Source organism: Varanus komodoensis, unplaced genomic scaffold (assembly GCF_004798865.1).
Source record: "Varanus komodoensis strain SLA01 unplaced genomic scaffold, ASM479886v1 scaffold1, whole genome shotgun sequence".
NCBI classification, from domain to species: Eukaryota; Metazoa; Chordata; class Lepidosauria; order Squamata; family Varanidae; genus Varanus; species Varanus komodoensis.
Window position 1 is genome coordinate 50,110,730 of NW_025335268.1, and position 20,077 is coordinate 50,130,806.

At 39.5% G+C, this 20,077-nt stretch overlaps 1 protein-coding gene across 1 annotated transcript in view; it reads right to left on the reverse strand.

Moving 5' to 3' along the window:
• NCOA7 (nuclear receptor coactivator 7) overlaps positions 1-20,077 on the reverse strand; it is an 81,378-nt gene that overhangs the window by 6,596 nt on the left and 54,705 nt on the right. Inside the window, exons 5-11 of the mRNA XM_044419856.1 lie at positions 19,245-19,352; positions 17,925-18,038; positions 16,954-17,079; positions 15,023-15,207; positions 12,287-13,311; positions 9,827-9,995; positions 2,482-2,629 (exon numbers count right to left, since the gene is read on the reverse strand). Of these exons, the coding sequence (XP_044275791.1) occupies positions 2,482-2,629; positions 9,827-9,995; positions 12,287-13,311; positions 15,023-15,207; positions 16,954-17,079; positions 17,925-18,038; positions 19,245-19,352 (1,875 nt within the window). The remainder of the gene's footprint in view (positions 1-2,481; positions 2,630-9,826; positions 9,996-12,286; positions 13,312-15,022; positions 15,208-16,953; positions 17,080-17,924; positions 18,039-19,244; positions 19,353-20,077) is intronic.

Sequence of the window (20,077 nt, forward strand, 5' to 3'; positions counted from 1 at the left end):
ACACATTTACCTGAAGGTTAAGTTCTATTGAACTCACTGGGATGTACTTTTGAATAGATACATATAAAATCACAGTGTATATATCCCTTCATTATGCCTGTATGGAGCCATTATGTACAAGAGCAAAAGAAATTATGCAGATGGGACGCATATCAACACATTGCTACATAGAAAGCAAATGGCTGTGTCTTATCTTCAGCAGCATTTCAGTGGTTTATAAACAGGGACAAACTTTTATTTCATCGGTTACTTTGATTTCTTGAATAAGTGTTTTAAGTTATCATTATTTATTAACAACTGCTATCCTGTTTTTTAAAAGCCATTCTGAAATGTGAGCTTCCAGTGAGCAGCTAGCTGACTAATAGGTGAACAAAATACTGGACTAGATAAACACATGGCTCTTTTATGTCCTTACAGGAGTTTGTGCATTTTTCTACTATCCTGCAATACAGATTCATGCATCAACAAGTAAAGGCAACAATAATTCTAACAGTATAATTTATATACTTTTAAGTGTGCCATGTGTGCCTTTTTAGATTAGGGAGAACATGATATCCCTTCATTTCCTCAATTTGATCCTACATGTCCTTCCAAAATATTTGCACAAGTAAGCAATATCACAATACACATATAAAAACTAAATTTATATAAACATGTATCAAGCATTTAAGCTATTTTTAAATCTGGAATATGTATATACCTTCACTCAAATATTATCAGAATTTTAATAATTATTTTAATAAGTTTATCTTAACCAAATATGTTGTAAGTTCATATTTGAATCTCAACAGCATTATTTTTGTTATTGTGTAACCCTGCCGACATTGGGTGGTTGGGTTTTTGGTTTTGGTTTTGTTTTTTTTTAGTTTCACAAATGCAGAAGTAACTTTATTTGAAATAGTTAACTCTTTGATTTTTGGTATATGTCTAGAATAAATATTAATTACTTAAGGAGCATCACTGATTTGTTTAAGGGAGAAGTTTAATTGCTAAAGGTCATACAGTAATATGAGGATGAGAGTAGAGTGCTTTTGAACATGTTTTAAGGTTTGTAAGGCTTTTCCCAGCATATTGTCCTTGTGTTTTTAGATCTCTCCCTTAAATGTGAGGACTATACACTTTTTATATTTATTTTTTACTGTACAATAAAAAACCAAAACCCAACAATCTCAGGAGAGGAGAGGAGAGGAGAGGAGAGGAGAGGAGAGGAGAGGAGAGGAGAGGAGATTAGTTAGAATCCAGGTTTGGTACTGTTACTTCTACACCTTTAGATTACTGTAAATATTGACTGGGGCCTACAATTCATGCGTATAGATACCTATTATCGGTGAATAAATATGATACACAGGGACTCAAACAAGAATGGAATAATGAACTGGAGCACTCCATGTTGCCTAATGAATGGAGTGCTCCAATTAGTATCTATTTCACAATGGATCATGGTTATGCTTAATTCAGCAAAACTTGATGTTTCAAGTGTTGTTGTTGTTTAGCAAAGTCACCTCCGACCCATCACTACCCCATGGACAACATTCCTCCATGCTCTCCTGTTCTCCACCATCCCCCGGACTCCACCTAAGCTCACACCAACTGCTTCAGTGACTCCATCATGCCACCTCATCCTCTGCCGTCGCCTTCTTCTTTTGCCGTCAATAGTTCCCAGCATTAGGGTCTTCTCCTGTGAGTCCTTCCTTTTCATTAGGTGGCCAAAGTATTTCATTGGAAGAGTTTCATCTTCAGCATCTGGCCTTCTAAAGAGCAGTCAGGGTTGATCATCTCTAAGACTTACTGGTTTGATCTCCTTGCAGTCCAAGTATACCGGATGTCAAAATGTCTCTTTGATCAGGGCTTAATTAAAGGAGCCAACTGTTGAAGGAGCAATGCTGCTAATGCTTCTCCATATGTTTTAGCAATGCCTAATAGCACCTTCCTTTTGGTGCTAATTTGGATACATTTTGTGATGTAAAGTGTTTTAATACTCATGTTCTTTTGAATTACCTATTCATCTCTTGAAATTTAATGTAAGGTCATTGGAAATGGATTTTGTACACCCTTCTGACAGCTAAAAATTAATATTACATCACTGGAAGGATAAACAGCCACCTGCAATAACACAGTGGATGGACAATTTAATGGAACTTTTAATTTCTGAGTGGGTGGCCTTTAAGCATAATATACATAGATACAGACATCAATAATGGGGTGCCTTTGTTGAAGTCAATGCACAATTGTTTTGAATACTGGTGGTATGTTGTGTTATATATTATTACTATAGGGATCTATAACATTGTAACTAGTATTACGGATCCTTTTAAATTTAATGTAAAATTGGAATGCTTCAGCATTAGGATTATACATGAAAAGAAATGAGGAGATCACATGTAGCTGAAAACCAAAGCTTCGTGGTAGATATATGTGAGTCTGTCTCAATCCTGCTGAGCAGTTTCTGATACTTCTGGTTGAAAAACAGAAAGAGCTTACCTCCCAGCTTTTTGTCGAGGGTTCACTGAAGAAGTTGTCTATCATGTCAAGCTCCTCTTTTTCTACCACAACAAAACCCTGATCCTTGGCATCTTTGCCATACACATCAGGAGACCACTGTACAAAAAAGGTATACAGATGATCAACCCTGGGAAATAAAAGAAAAAGAAATGTGCTGAACATTCCAGAAACACTGAATTAGAGAACCAATGCACAGTTCACTAAATTACTAATGCTCTTTATTATCTACCTAAAAGGAAGCTTTGCACATGCACAGCTGCTGATTTTTGTTTGCATTTGTCCATACATTTGATGAATAATTTGAAGTTGGACTGACACTTAACATGTTCTCCCCACTCATATCCTCATACAGTGCCCAATGAAGAAATGCTGTGGTTATCTGAACATAGGATCTCCTTTGTCCCAGATTCTGAAGCTATGTTGGACTTAGGATCCAGGGTCAAGCATGTTTTTGCTTTAAAGCAAAAATAAACAGTGTATTAATTTTGCACCTATCAAGGAATGAACATGCATGTGGAAATTACAGTTCCCATCTCCCATCCCCATGCCCATCTTCAGGTTGTTGCTGCCAGTCCTAATCTGGGTTGTGCTGCTACATATTATTTTATCTTTTTGCAACTATTAAAAAAACCTTATTTACTTTTGCCTCGCTCATGCTTGAATCATCCCATATTGCAAAACTCTGCTGTGACAAATTACTCACTTCTACAAAAGTGAGCAACTTGCTTAACAACCCTTTTCCCTTAAGAGGTTTGATTTTGAGGTTTTGCCCTGAGACTGCAGTGCTGAAACAAAACTCTGATCCCAATCATTGGGCAGAGGGTGGCGGTTTATGTGCTATTAAAGTCTGTTGTACACTGCCTTGAGGATTTTTTAAATTGTTATATTATTATTATTTATGTATGTATTTAGGTATTCTTTGTGAGCCGCCCTGAGGCTTTGTTGTGATGGGGGCAGCATAGAAATGTTTTAAATAAATAAATAAAATATATATTTTCTACAGAAACCATCACCATGGTTCTATAGAAACCATCAAAGATGAATTATCATTGTCGTTGAATTCCATGATATGTTAACCAACTTATTTCTATACCCAAACAGTTCCAGCCTTGTGGAGAAAAGCGAAAACACTTATAAAAATGAGCACTTTATCAACATGTGAATACATATGAATGTATAGGTAGCACTAAGTCTATCAGTGGGCAGATTCTTAGATTGTATGTCTTTCTTATAGGTGCCAGTCTCAAGCATTTAGTAGACAGTCCTCCAGTTTATTTTATGTAACAGTTTCTGAAACCACACGAGATCAAATCAGGTGAAACACAAGTCACATTGATTGCTTCTGAAAGATACCAATGGTCAACCATTGTTCCTATTTCCTCTCCCTGGTCTAACAGTGCAAGCCAGCATGGAGATTTCTTAATGGCCTGGTGCAGATTTTCTGAGTTTTGATTTTCTGTAAGTCAAAGTTGCCAACTGATTCAAGTATTTAGGGAACTAAGGTTTAGACAGAAGAAATTTTAACCATTCCCAGGATGCTATAGATTCAATGATTAACAGATAGACTAGCTGTCAAACCTACAGACAAGGAATACAGAAGGGAGCTAGTAGAGAACCTACCTGCCCATTCTGCATTCCCAAAAGAGTAGAGAATGGCAAACAGAAACTGGAAAATACAAACCCATCAAATTTTCTTTGATGGGTTTGTATTTTCACAAATGTATATGACCAGTGCTTTCTGTGGACAATATGCACAGAAACAGCGCGAGTTGGAAGGGGCCTCCTGGACCATCTAGTCTGAACTCTGGCTCCACTCATGGCATGCCTACCATGTGCATGTTCAACCTATCCTTGAACACCCTCAACAATGAGGCTTCAACAACCTCCCATGGAAGCCCATTCCATACCCTAAGGGTCCTACCTGGAACCAAGGTTCAATTACTTCCTGGCATCCCAATTGAACCTTGGTTCCCTGAGCTTTGCTCCACTGGGATGCATCCTGCCCTCCTATGCAGGGGAAAACCAGTCTCTACCCACCTCTGCGTGACACCTCCTCACGTACCTATATGACACCAACAAATCCCCTTGGAGTCTCAAGTTAGTCTTATCAGGTTTATTGGACCCAGGAGGTAGTATGGGACAAGAGATACAGTTAACAATATGACTTTGTCATTCAGTGGAAATGTTATTCCTTGTTATTATTTTATCTTTTTCTATATTTCTCCTGATAAATATTTGCTCAGCTGGTTCCCTCTCTTATAGTATTCTGTTGGATAGTAAGAACATTCCTGTTCAAACAGGCATTTGTTTCATCTGATAAATATATCTGATCCGATGTTACACCAGCCTTCCTTTTTAAATTATATTGTATGTTTGTTGTGTGGCTGTGTCTTATTGCAGTTCTGGTAATTTTTTATTCTGTGTAAGCACCAAAAGAAAGGAATATAATTTCTTTGCATAAGTTAATAAAATTGGTCAGTAAAAATAATGAGATTAAATATGTCACTTCTGAGAACTCACGAAATGTGCACACTCAAATTTAAAACAGATGTACAAAAAATTGGAATGATCCCAACCAGATCAGATCCTACAAAGCAATGTCTACAGTGGACTTTTCCAAACAAAAATGCACACAAAAATTCATATACTAGTGAATATAATGCTAAAAATGCATTAGATTAGGAAAAGCACTTGCAAAAATTTAGGCAAAGTTGTGTATAAGAATGAACGTTAGGAGAAATGTGCACAGAAATGCATATTAATTTTCATTCAGCCCCTTTAAAAGAAGTCACAAAATTTGGAACAAACTACAGATAACATTAAGGCACATCCACATGTGTCCATGTTCCTTGTTTGGCACAAGGAAAAGTATTCTTGGGGGGAAAAGGTTGCTTTTCTGCCACACTGATGCATCAACTACATGGATGGACAGCAAAATGGCTGAAGCTGAAATACCTCTGGGCTACAGAAATTAGATGAGCCACAGCAGAATAACTTATTTCAGAAAGTAGACTTATGCTATTGGTTCATTTTCCCTGTTTTCCAATATTACCTTAGCCTTAAAGTCAGCAACAGTGACTGCGTTCTAATATGACAAATGCTTTATATATCACACATACATAAAATAAAAAAACAGGAGCTTATAAAACAGGAGCTTTATACTCACTGTCCAGAACTGTTAACAGTCCCCATTGCAAGATTCACAATAGAGTACCTTCTACCAGCTGGTTAGATTCAGTAATGCATCACTAGGTCAACATGAGCACTCAAGCAAAGCCACAGAGGAGTCTTATAAAGCACAATTCTGTAATGATTGCTGCTCTTAAACTTACGTGCAAAGATAAGGACTCCTCCTATTTCACAATTACAATGAGACTGGGGCCAAGCCACTGATTAACCCAATTTATTGTCTGAGATGACAAAATAATGTTTGGGAGCACTTGCTGCATGTCCAAAGTCACACAGAGGGCAGAAATGCCAGGAAGAGCCAAGAGCTGCAGTTGTGACAAATTTTGTATGATTGAACAGCCCACTGTAGTTTATTTAAGCCACAGTGGGTTGCAGGGCATGGGGTTGACCATTTTGAATCTATGAAAAACCATGGTCTATTGTTGAGTTTTGCAAGGGTTGTGTAACTCTCTCATAACCCTTAATCACCAGATTTGCACAACACAGTAAGCTGCAGCCAGGCACCAACTATTCAAAATGACTGCATACACCACCGTTCAATCATGGAAACCAGTCCAACGTGGTTTGTGGCAAAGTAAGCCACACATAAATATTTAATAGTTTGATTATGGTAAATTCATTGATTTTCTTCTTTTGGAATTCTATTCCAGATTGTGCTTTAATATTAAGAGGTGTATACATATACATTACATAATGCTGCATATTCTGACAAAATTCTAAAACAAAAAATTGAACATCTTAAAAAAAAGATACAACACCATGCAGCAGTGTCTCATTTTAAATACTTCTGCTGCTGTATCATTTAATCATTTGCTAAGTATTTCCATCCTCTAACTTCATTTTTTTCTGCAAACCCTTTCCTGGACTTTTTTTTACTGAAAAGTGAGATAACATATTTTACAGGCCGAAAAATCTTCTCAATGGAATAGTTTTTTATTGATAGACAGATGGCGCGAGGGAGAGTCTCTGCATGTATAGGGAACAGACTCATACATGTAACAGGACAGCAGCGTTAAAATACCATTCTAATATAAGTAAAAAATAAGAGTACTTGCTTCAGTTCAAACTATAATATATAAAATATGGAATAGAAACTTCCAAGTCTTAAAACCCCATTTAAAAATGGTCAAGGAGGAAGGAACGCCTTCCATATGGATGGGACAACGAGAGAAAACGCTCAGACTTCTTGGCCTATCAAGCTGAAAGGTCAAGCAAGCTTCACTGTCTGCCATTCCTTTCATACCACTTTTGCCGCCCAGGTATTTGAAGTCTTTTCCTCATTTAACTTTGTTGACCTGACTTATAACTGAACTAGATATAAATGCACAACACAATACTTTTTGTTAGAAAATGGTAACAAGAGCTATGGAGAAATTTTTGTCTGGACCACAGTACTTGGACCTCAACCCTTTTCTCTCCTGCCATGGTCCTGATAAAAGTTGCCCCTCTCCCACAGCCCTTGGAGGGAAGTTCTTTCAGGCCCAAACCCAAATTTAGTGTGACTCCCAGTATGGCCCCATCTTCAGTATCCCATTTCATGGAATATACTACAGGAAGGCCTTATTCAATACAGCAGCTAACATGTTGCTGTCACTTCACAGAAGTCACCCAGCAATGCTAAGTTTACTGGCACTTTACCAGAGAAAAACTTTATTTCTATTATGCTAATCTAAAGTTCTGGGTTTATGCTGGCCTTGAGGTTTTACTTTAAGCCTGGATGATGTAAATTCCAGTACAACAGTAAGAGGATGCTCAGTCTTCTGAAATAAGTTCAAGGGGAAACTTCATTAGAAGCTCAAGTGATGGCGGTGGCAAGGAGCGCTTTCCTTCAGCTTCGGCTGATCCATCAGCTGCGTCCCTACCTGGAGAATGACTGCCTAGCGACAGTGACACACACATTGGTCACTTCCCGATTAGACTTCTGTAATGAGCTCTACGTGGGGCTGCCCTTGAAGACGGTCCGGATATTTCAGATGGTACAAAATAGAGCTGCCAGGTTGCTGACGGGGACTGGGCATTATGTTCACATGACCCCAGTCCTCCATCAGCTCCACTGGCTCCCCATTGAAGTCCGGGCCCAATTCAAGGTGCTGGGTATCACCTACAAAGCCCTGAATGGTTTGGGTCCTGGTTACCTAAAGAAGCGTTTGCATCCATATATGCCATCCTGCCCCTTGAGATCGGCGACAGAGGCCCTTCTCCGGGAACTCTCTGTGAAAGATATAAGGAGGGTGAGTACCCGGAGGAGGGCTTTCTCTGCGGTGGCGCCCAACCTATGGAATGCGCTCCCCAGAGAGGTCCGCCTGGCGCCGTCATTATTTGCTTTTCAGCGCCAGGCCAAGACCTTTTTATTTAAATGTTATTTTAATTGTTAAGGTTATTTATTGATTTTAAACTTGCCAGGCTGTTTCCACTATTTTATGTATTTTTTGTATTTATATGCTGTTTTTATTTATGATTGTAAGCTGCCCCGAGGTTTATGTGAAGGGGGCGGCATATAAGTTGTTTAAATAAATAAATAATTTGCTGAAGCTGAAACTCACTAGAGGCTCTCCAGGGACTTTCCCCATAATTCGCCAGTTTCATCTTTGCATAAATATCAAGACAGGGTCTGACAACCTGCTTTCCATCTCATAGCTATGTTCAACTTCCAGTGTAGTACTGTGTTTGAGTGACAGACTACTACCAGGGAGACTGATATTCAAATCCCCAGGCAGCCATGGAATCACTGGGTAACTTTTAATTAGTCACTGCCAAATTTCCATGTCATGCTACGCCACCCTTGGAAAGAACTTACGGAGGAGCCGTTTGCTGAATAAGCGGGCAACAGATTATCAGGCTTGCCAAGGCACATTCTCCCCTCTCCTTCCCCTTCAGTTCTGGCTCTAAAACTTATCCCAGGAGACTTGGTGACACATCTTTTCTCTTCGGCCTGATCCTCTCTCCACTCTAAACACCACCTCTTTTCATTTCCCGGCTTTTTTATTGTCTCAGCCTCAAAAATGTGCAACTGGGTTCGTGCATTTTATTTATTTATTTATTTATTTATTTATTTATTTATTTTTGAGCAGGCAGACTTTTGCAAGCGTGCCCTTCTGGCTGTGTTCTGCATAGTGTTTTCTAGTCAAACTCTGTGTACATTTCTGCTGTCAAAGAGAGCTACAAAGTGCAGTAGGAAATGTATAATACAATTGGCAAGAGAAGGATGCCCTCAAGAGATGTTGGAAACTTATTAGAGATTACACTTCACATGCAGATGAGGGAAGAGCATTTCAAAAGATGAGGCAATAAAAGAAAATGTTCTTTTTAGGTCATGGCCACATAATTATCTGCAGGAAGTACTCCACCTAGTGCTGCCAGTAATCTAGCTGACATGTACAGGAGCAGGGGCCTGTTTAGACTGATCCCAGTTTGTTCAAGGTTTTGTATGTTAAAAGGACCTAGAAGATGCCCCAGTAGCAACAAGGCAGACCTTGCAGTTCCTGAGCATGAGTACAATGCTGGTACGACCCAATGTCCTACTGAACACCCTGCCTGTGTTCTGCACCATCTGCATCTTCCAAACCGACCTTGGGGAAGCCCCATATTACTGTCATCCAACTGCAGCATCACTAGAGGTTGGGTGCCAGTGGCACCTGAAGTACATTGTATGGACACAAATGTAATCAATAATACAAGCACATCATGCCATCAAAATGAAGTAGATGGGGCTTTAAGACTTTCATTTTTTCAGTTTAATCCCAACTTTCTCAGGTCCTGCCATCTCTCTGCAACTTTTAAAAGATGGGAAGGGAGGGGGAAGGGAGGGGAAGGGGAGATATTTTGCCACTGATCACATCACAAGTAATAACCAACCAGGCCTCGTGACATTTGTGTGATCACATTCTACCCAATCATAGTAACTGAAAGCAGGAAAATATGTATTTTCCAGGGGCCAGGTCCATTTTAGTTAATGTAGGAAATAAAATAACAACAACACTAGAAAAACTGAATGCATATTAGGACAATACCTTTATAGGAAATGAAGCATCTCTTCAACTGATACAGGCCATTTGATGCAGAGTACACAAGATGTCATTTTCACACGTATGTTCTAGAAAGGACCTAAGCGACTTGATGAAAAGTTGCAGCTTACCTTTCACGAGGAACGGCAAACCAGTACTCAGGCTGCTTTCTTCTTTTTCCATATTGTTGAGCCATTGTGGTACTTTGGGAAGTAAATGACTTCCTCATAGGCTTGCCCACTTTGATGCACAGAAACATTGGCGGGGTCTTGCTTTTCTCCTCTTTTGAAGGAAGTATATCTAAATCCAAGAGACCACAGAGTTACAACATAGCACATGCAACATTTTAGCCAGTGGAGCCAAAGATGCTTTTGAATTAATTCAGTTTTATTGATTTAGTATATAGGCATCTATAGTAGCAAAGTATGTGTAAGAAAATGCAAGAAAAATATTTAAAAGGTCCATGCTGTACATTCCTTCCAAACCAAATGTTCTTAAGAAATCAGTGAAATTGACTAGTTTGTAAAACACAAACACACAAGACCTAGAGTATTATTCAGCTGGATATTTTGCTTTGAAACAAAAGCAGTTCAAGTGGGCTTTAGCATGGCTCTTGCAATCAGGACACTATCAATTTTCTGGCATGATAAAACATTTTAACTATATTCATCAAGTAATAGGGGAAAAAACTAAGATATAATAGTTCTCATCTCTGGAAACACCAGCAACTGCTGAAAGAAAATATAGGAAAGAAAACTAAGTACAGACTCATGGAACAGTGGCTGACTGTGAACAAGCTGCATACTAGGGCAATGCAGTCTCCTCACTCCTGCTTCACTGCTGCCACCAGCTGGTGAAAATGTGTGCCATCAAAACTTTAGAACCTTCTTGCTTGTTCAAACAAATCAGCATAAGCCAGGAACAACCCTTGATTTACAGTCCTGGATTGTTAAGGCCAAGATTCTAGGTTTGTTTTAACTGGTCAGGTTGTGGTAGGAGATAAGAGCAAATGGACTGTATGCCCCATTAAGCAACGTTTTCACAAAAAGCAAGGAATGGCAAAAATCCTGCCTTTCTGCCATTAATTATTCACATCAGAAATGCAAGCAGCCATTTGTCTTTCCACTTCAGCTAAGAGGAAATGGTTGCCTCAGGATAAAACTACCAGCACATTATTACCACAGCTAATGTTGTTTTGTACATGAGAACAGTGTTATGGAGCTATCCCAGATGCCAATTTTTTAAAGCCTGGGAAAGAAGACGGGGAGATGTTCCGTAGTATTCTCCCATCCGTAGAGAAAGATGAGTGCAATGCTACAGCTATAATTCTGCTAGGCAGATGTTGGTGGTGGGGTGGCTGGATTAGAAAAGCGGAAAGAAACCAAATTAGCAAGTGCTGGAACACTCATTCCACAGATTTGCAAGACTGGTATACAATATGCTCTGTGTATCTTACTGAACTTCAGGACATATACTGGAATCCAGAACAGTTCATTGCATGCTTTCTTCCACATTTCTATTTGCACAATTCCAAGTGAAACCCTGTAAAGATGTAAGAAGAGCCCTGCTAGATCAGACTAAGGGTCCATCTGGTGCAGCATTTTGTTCACACCATAGCCAGAGCACAAGCAGAACAGGAGTGTAACAGCATCTCCCATCCCTGTTGCCTGGCAACTGGTATACAAAGACATACTGCCTCTAATACTGGACTCAGCATGCAGACATCAGGACCAGTCACCACTATTGTCTTTCCCATAATTGTCCAACCCCCTTATAAGACCCTTGCCATGCTACCCAGGAGATCACAGCCAGAATATCACGATTGTAGTAAGTTTTCTCATGAATACAGACAAGTCCAGAGGGCATGGAAATTAGCTCCAATGCACTGTCTATAGATAAGCCAAACCATTCAGCAGCTTGGTCAAAATACCCACTGGTTATCAAGCCAAGGAATGATAATAACCAGCACTCAGAACCAGCCAGCCACTCTAGAATAGAAGTCACTTCAGTATGAATTGACACTTGCTTTATGGCTTCTGAACACTGAGGAAACACTGTCACAAGGAACAATGAAGGCTAGCGATGAGTTTAGGGGGAAAAAACCATTGCAGGGAATACACACAACCCTTCCCTGCTCTCCCCGTTACCACCATATTGTAGGGGTGCTGCAATAATTCCCCGCTTGCCCCTGTGAGAACCCCTCTGCAGTGGCTCACTGTTGCACACAGGCTGAATTGCAAGGGATTCTCCTTACAAGAAAGAGGGACAGAAGTATAACATTATACTGCTAAATTATCTCCCACAGTTGGGAATACAGGATGCAGCCTGAGTCAGGCCATTTGGCCATCCAGTTCGTACTCTCAGCACAGAACAGCAGTGGCTCTCCTTGTTTTGGGCAGAATTCTTCCCTGACTCTCTTCGGGATGAGTTTTAGATCTGTCACTTCTTGCAGGCAAAGCATGTGCTCAACCCTTGAGCTACAACCCTTTCTGCTAAGTTAAAGGGGGACTTTTGCAACAGAAACACACATCCAGTTCTTCAATAAAACATTAGCAAGTATCCTTCATTAAATCTATGGCAAGCAGCCCTACCTTCGATGGGCACCTGGATTCTCTGCAACAGCCACAGTCTGATTTCAGATTTATTATCCAGATGTGATGCCAATGAGGAAGGTATCGAACCATCACACTCTTTTTTCTCTGCTCCTGCTCCTGAGTCAGCTTCTGACAATGGTCCTTTCCTTTCAATAGAGCATGAATCAGGGTCTTCCTTTTTGCTTTTAAGTACTTCAGCAGTTTGCAACTTTGAAGAGCTAAGTGTGAGGTCTATGCCCACTGGTATGTTGTTGCCCTCTTCCATGAGTTCAGTCTTACACGACACATCAGTGGACACAGGCTTGTCCTTATCTTCATTGAGGTAAAATTCAATTAGCTTGTCTTTATTCAGCTCCTTGTTTGCATCCAGAGTAATATCTGCTTTATTTGTTGGAGAACAACCACCCTTGTTCATTTCAGGCACTGCATCTAGCTTCTCACTGGACTCTAGATCTAGGACATCTTTAGGGGCCTCATGCTTTGGCCCTGATGAATCTGACACTGACTGCTTAGAATTTTCTTTGTTTGTTGATAGCAACTGGACCTCTTCTATTATTTTGCAGTCCTTGGGAGCTTCTACCGTTCCTGCATCTCCACAGTCTACTCTGCTATGAGGCTGTAATGAAGTCTCTTCTAGTTCAGTAAAGCCATCTTCTTCCAGAAGGGAGTTGTCTTTGGTAAGCTCCAGTGAAACATTTTCTACAGAATGTCCTGTAGTATAAATTTCCAAACCCAACTTTCTTGAAGGCTCAGGAATAATGGAGTCCCTTGTTGTTTCCACTAACCTAGGGGTCACTGGGGGAGAACTTTCAGCAGGTTTAACAATTTCAAAATCAGTCACTTTCCCCTCCTTTGATGGTTTTATTAGGTTTGAATTTAATGTAACAAAGTTGTTTACTTTCTGTTGCTTCTTTTCCTTGTTCATGGATTTAAATTTGCTGAAAGGGTTGATGTCCTTCTCAGAAGCAAGGTCTTCCCACTCACCAGGCCTGTACAGAGGACAAAGATCCTTTGGAATATCGCTGTCAGGAAAGATGGTGGATGTATATGGAGTGTTAAAAACAGAAAACAAAATGAAAAGAAAACAAGAACTCAAGAAATATTTAAATAACTAATACAACAAATGGCAAAAAAGAAACAGTTAGCTAAAATGCACCAAACCAATTTTGAAATAATAGTAACTAAACAAGATCCATAAAAATAAAATGCAAACCAACTAAAATAAAGTTGTTATGAAATTGAAGAAACAATATAATAAAACATTTGTATTCTGAGGTGCATGATGTGGAAGTGGAGAAACTGATGCAATCTTAGGTTCCTGTAGGTATTTTAATTGGCAATGAATGAAATACAAGAACGAGTCTGGGTATCATATTGCTATCAAACAAGCAACAGAATTATTATAGACTGTATCATTTATCTCTCCAAGATGTTTTCCAGGACAGCTTCCATCTCATCAGGTGAACCTTTGTTAGCTCAGGAGACTGGAGGATGTGTTAATCATTCTAAGCTTTCAAAACAATGATTCAGCTCAAAATCATGAGATGGATCAGAAAATACAAAATCCAATTATCTGAAGGGCTCCTAAGACTTGCCTTCTCTTAATCAAAATAATTTCATTTGAGGTACCTAAAGCATGTTCTCATGCTTCTCATGCTTCTCTATAAATACTATTTTTTTTTAGTGGAAAGTTTGGAACAGGCCAGAAAGCTTGCTCCATTCAAATAAACTAGGGATGTTGCTCCCAGACTGAGGGACCAAAGCTTGGAGTCTCCAAACAGCCTCGCCCTCTTTCTTGGTGCACCCCACAAACATTGTTTCCCAGCGTCTGCATATTTTCCTCCTTTCTAAATGGCTGTAACACCTTCCCTAAATTTTATTCACTGGTTGCAATAACTGTAAAAGATGCTGGTATTTTTTTTTTTGATATTTTGTTCCCACTGCCTTTGCCTCCAAGCCCCATCCACCACTGAAATGCAGCCTCCAAGCTTCTTCAGAATTGAATTTGGACCTTGGGCTGAAAAAAGTGCGGCACCCCTGAAACAGAAACGGACTAAACACTTCTCTTATCCATTGCTCACTGTTTTTCTTCAAGCTCACAAAGATTAATAAGGAATCTCTACATTCTTAAAGTGCTTCTACACTTCCCATGTTTCTCAAAAACATATTTCCTTCAAATGATGACGCTTATATGCAGTCATATTACAAAGCCATTTTCATGTAAACTGAAATGTTGCCTTTGTAAATTCAGGTTTCACATGTTCAGTTTTCTGACATGAATGTTGCTTGAGGCCACTGTTCACACAGCACCTCACCACAAAAACACAAGGTGGCTCAATGGCTGTATGAAAAGGTTCTCACTTCACAAAATATTGCCATGAGAATTGTGCTTACATCTTCATTCTGAGTCACAAAGACATAGTCAAAATTTTAAAAAAGTTTGGAATGGGAAAAGGGAACTAAGAAATTGGGGAGTAACCATCTCACTTTGGTTTAGGTTCAAAAGCTAGTGCAAGGTTTCAAGGCTACTTAACTAATCCGGGGCTCTCTGGGCCTAGATGAGTGTCATAATTCCTCAAAAAGACACCACTGTTTCGCTTATCTCCCTTCTTTTCTTGTTAGCCATTGTTCTATTCCTCAAGTTCACTGCGGTGTTTGTTTCATTTTCTAACTGCTTGTCCTCCATATCCCACTGATAACATTCAAATGTCATTAACAAAGAACTCTTCTTACGATGGCAGAGCATCTTTGATCTTCATGTGAGAGATATCATTGTAGAGAGCAATCGAAACCACCTCTTCCATGGGACAGATGAGCCCGTACTCTTCACAGCCATTTTCAATTACCAGAGGGTCTGACTTGTGGGGGTCAAACATGATGTTGTTGGGAGTAATTAGCATGACTCCTCCCACTACACCCTTGAAATAAAAGTAGGCATTTAGCACTTTAGACCATCATGACACATTCACAGAACATTCCTAGGTCCATTGTCCCTTATACTTCTTTTCCTAGGTCCTCAAAGCTTCTTCGCACCTCCCATGGAATCATGTTTTTTACCAAACTAATTTTGAGCAGAGGACAACCTATTGAAGGATTCCAAATGCTCAAAACACTTCTATCTTGAGCAGACAAGGCCAGAGTTATAAAAAGGGATCAAGGCATTTAAATTTAATCCTTGGCTGCAATTCAATGAGAGCTGTAGATTAACTAGAGTCAAAATATTAGATTTCATGAGTCAGCCCTCAGATCAAGAAGCTCCCCTCCCTCCGCACGCAAACACATACATCTCATAACAGCAGGACTTGAGTTCCTAGGCTGAGAATTCCCCAAAGGAAATATGTATTCGTATAATACAGACAAACACATAAGTACTCTATTTAACTGGTTCTGTCCTAGAGTCAAACTACATGTCATGCTGCTCATGTAGCACACAACTAAGCCTTTTACTTTTTTACTCTTAGAGTTCGTAGAGTTTAGCAATACATACTCATATCCAGACTCATGGAAGAAAAGTCCAAGAGCAGATGTACATGTGTGGTTCAGGTGGTGCCTGCATTTCAAGCCAAGACAATTAAGCTTTCCCTCTGTCTTTCTCTCTGTCCCTCTGTGAAGTTTCTCTGTTTCAAAAATTCTTCTACCAGAGCAACTTTTTCTTAGCAAAAGTTCTGGCTACATGCATCTGCAACTAAAATGTAGTACCATCCTTAACTTGAAATGCTAACTGTACCAGATGCTTGCTATAGGTTCCCTTGGAACCTCAAGTTTCATTGACAAAACAGTTTTGGTTTGGGTAGCATTCCTTGGTCAACCAACCAAAGGTTAGTTTTCTGTGCCAAAGAAGATCAGCAGAAGACATGGAATATGAGTTTTCTGCAGCAGTGCAATTTATACAAGCACCTGGTATGTTAGGTCCAGCACAGAAAGCAATCAGTGACATGATTAAGAACCGATTCAGTTAAAGCAAAGCCATATAACTTGTGAACCCAGTCATCTTAGAATGCTCGCTCGCTCGCTCGCTCGCTCTGTGTGTGTGTGTGTGTGTGTGTGTGTGTGTGTGTGTAAAAGACAGTCAGCACATCCTATAACCTGCCTTGTGGCCTGCATTGGAATATCAAAAGCTTTGCACACCTGAATTAACAGTTCAGAATGTGAACCTTTATTCAATCATACAGTCTCTATTCCTTCTGATACAGTTTTTCCTGGCTGATGCGTTGTTTTTGTTTTTACAAATCATTTGTTTGTCTTCTTTCGGGGAACGTCTTTATCAATCTCCTCAACGCAAAAATGCTACCCATCAATGCTATTTAATTCAGAAGCATCTATGATAGCTCATGGGATTACTACCAGTCAATTTGGTTAATTCTTTGAATCTGCTTACAGAATTAAAATGGCTGTTAACCTCATTAAAAGATCTCATCTTCCTTAGTGTCTCTTAATAGCAATTCCACATGAAACACTTGACTGCACTCGAGCTTGTCCTTTGCTTATAAGAGGGATAGGGACCATGCAGCTCTCCAGATGTGGTCAGACTGTGGCTCCCTAACCTGCATAAGCTATGGTGGCAGCTGCAGGCCAACAATATCTGGATGGCCAGATGTCCTTCATTCTTGGCCTATAAAATATGAAACAAACCTCTTGCAAAAGAATTAAGCAAAGCCCTCTACCTTGCCATCTGTGAAGTATCGGCAATTCATTTTTAAAAACTTTCCAACAATCGGCTCATCTTCCTCTGAGGTGGATGACAGGACTCTTTGGAGTGGTCTGCAGGCCCTTCTTGCTAAATCAGCATCCTTGAAAAATAAAAAAAGAAAAGTCACTGCCTTGGTTCTTAAATTGCTCTTCCACTAGTCAAGGTGGAGGAGTTGAGGCATGCTTTCTACCTCAGTTTGATACCACAACGGATCTCACACTATTCAAAGGGTCCTACATCTGAGAAGAAGATTTCTTGTGGGGTACAGAGAGCTGCATAGATATAAGAGTGTGGTTGGAATGCAGTTCCATGAATGCAATGCTGTTGCCTTCACAGAAGAAGGCAGGAGCCAAGCCAGTACAAATGGAATGCCTTCACGCTTGTATTATATTTGTATTGTTATCTTCAGTATAGAAAGCCTTCGGCAAGCTCTACAGATCTCATCTTCTGCTCAGTGAAGATGACTACATAAACTGAAAGCTCACATACAAACAGAAAAAGAAGTAAGCTGATTTATGGTCAACATAATACACAAAATGAGAGGAAACCTCCTTATGCTAACATTGCATTTAGAGAACTTGGGACAGACTAAAAATATAATAAAGCCGCATTTGTTACATTTCTTGGTAATGGTAGAAGACCAAGGCCACACAGAATCCAAACCAGGACTATGTTGAATGCCAGCATTGCCCCATCTGAGAACTAGAACTATGCAGGTGGTAGTATGAATAATTTAGAATCCACAGAGGTTGTATGGTTTGTTTCCAGGAAAATAACAAAGGGTATTGCGGCACCGTAAAGACTATCCAATTAATTATGTCATAAGTTTTTATGGAACACAGCTTACTCTCACGAAGGGATAACAAATTAATTATTTAAGGTGTTACATACATAGTTCTCTGTAATTTGAACCTCAGAATCTGTCCAGACTTCTGGAAGTCTTACCGGAAGTTTATCATATTCTGCATCTGATGATGAAGGTGAAACAGTAGCTCCAGGACTTGAGGATGCTAGTTTTGATGCAGCAGACATATTCTCAGCATCTGGCACGTACAGAACCTGGAATCAACCCCAAACAGGAAAATGAATTTTAAAATTATTAAGCTTATTTGATGTATTCTGATCATGCATATATGATCTATTTGCTAAAAATCCATCAAGGCAGCAAGTTCTGCCAGCAAGTGCTATGAAGACAACTACTTGGGAGGTTCTGTAAAGCACCAAGCTGTAAATCCTAAATGACATGGAAATCAATTTCTCTGAGCCAGGCATAAGTTGTTTTCCAATAATAAGACACAGTCAGATCTACTGTCAGACTCCTCTTAAACCAGATGAAGACCTTTCTATTTTCTCTTGAAAATAGCTCTCATCCATGGTTTCTATGGACTTTACTGTCTCTGTCCCTCTGACCTTATGAAAGTCCAGTTGGTTGATTTTATGTATTAGGTGGTATGAGAACCGGTGTGGTGGTTAGAGTGCTGCAATGAGGACTTGGGAGATCGGGGGGGCGGGGGTCTAGTCCCTGCTTGGCCATACAGCTCACTGGGTGACTTTGAACCTGTCACACACATTCAGCATAGCCTACATCACAAATGGACCTATATAGCCACCTTAGGTTCCTCACAAGAGCAAAAAGGGCGGGATATAAATGCAATTTAATGATGATGATGTGTTTGTTTTTTCTTGCCTTGTTTTATTAATTGTAATTAGCTGTCCTGAGCGTTCTGTAAACTGAAAGGCAGCATGTGAATATCTCTAATTAATACAGCCTTGGTGATCTTAGTTGTAATATGATGTCTTCTCAGTATTATATTGATCTACTCTGATATCACCCCATATTTGCAGGAGACAGGTTGCCTCTAGGTACTTTAGATTACAACTCGCACAATTCCTAACCATTGGCTGAAGCCTGTGTGAGTTGTAGTCGACAAGAAGGCAGAAAGTCCCACCTTCAACCCACTAGAAAACATCCTGAGACTCTGAAAAGCCACTGACATCTGTGTTGACAATAGTTGGTCTGGCTTGACATAAGGCAGTTTCTAACACTCCTAGTGCAAAACATCTGGAGGACACCAGGTTGTCTTTACCCATTCTAGGAGTAATTTCAGTGCTAGAAACTCAATAGACACCTTCCGGTGTCTGTTGACATCTTTAAAAATGGTGTGCAACTATACTGCATATGTTCAAAATGGTTTCAGAAGAGCCGTTATGGGTTAGGACAGACAAAAACTTTTAGAAAGCAGGATTTCATATTGACACAATTACCTGTCCTGGAACAATTGTGTGTGTGAAAAGTTTATTGAGTTCCACAAGTTTGTTTGGTGTGATGTTGAACTTCAGTGCTATGTTGTTTAGGGTATCTTTGCTTCCAGCCTAAGGAAGAGAAAGACAGAGATATTACATTTTAAAAAATGTCCCCCCCCCTCAATTATGCCGTATTAAAATCAACAAATATAAATCCTGGATTTACAGTACTATTTTATTGATTGATATTCCCCTTCCATACAAAAAACAAATCGTCATGTATCACCTTAAGGACTAACAAAAGTATTATGGTATAGGCATCTGTGGACAATCATCCACTTTATCTGATGTATTAACTTTTATGGTGCTATAGGATGCCTTATTGATTTTGCAGCAATACAATATCATGAAAATTGAGTTTGAGTGTGCCATGGCAGAATATCATTAATTAAATACACAGTTTGGTCCAGTCCACTTAATATCTTAACGTCATGGATTAAATACATTACTCAAAGCCTTTTTTAAAAAATCTAACTCCCTTTCCTAAACTCTTTTCCAAAGTATTCTATTGCTTGACCTCTTGAAAAAGCCAAGGGCAATCAGATGTGCTAGCTCATAAAAAACCAACTTATTTGCACAATACCCATGAGGATTAGTGGGGAAAATACTCCCATGTTTTGTGTCCCAACTGCAGTGGGGATTTAACTTTAGAATATTAACTAAAAAATAAACTCAAAAATACACCAACGTCATATTGGCCTTCTTCAATCTAGAATTATCTCATTAAGTCAACTATTTATTGGCTTTAAAAGATAAGGCCATTGTATACAGAGCAAATTTGCTTTCTACACAAT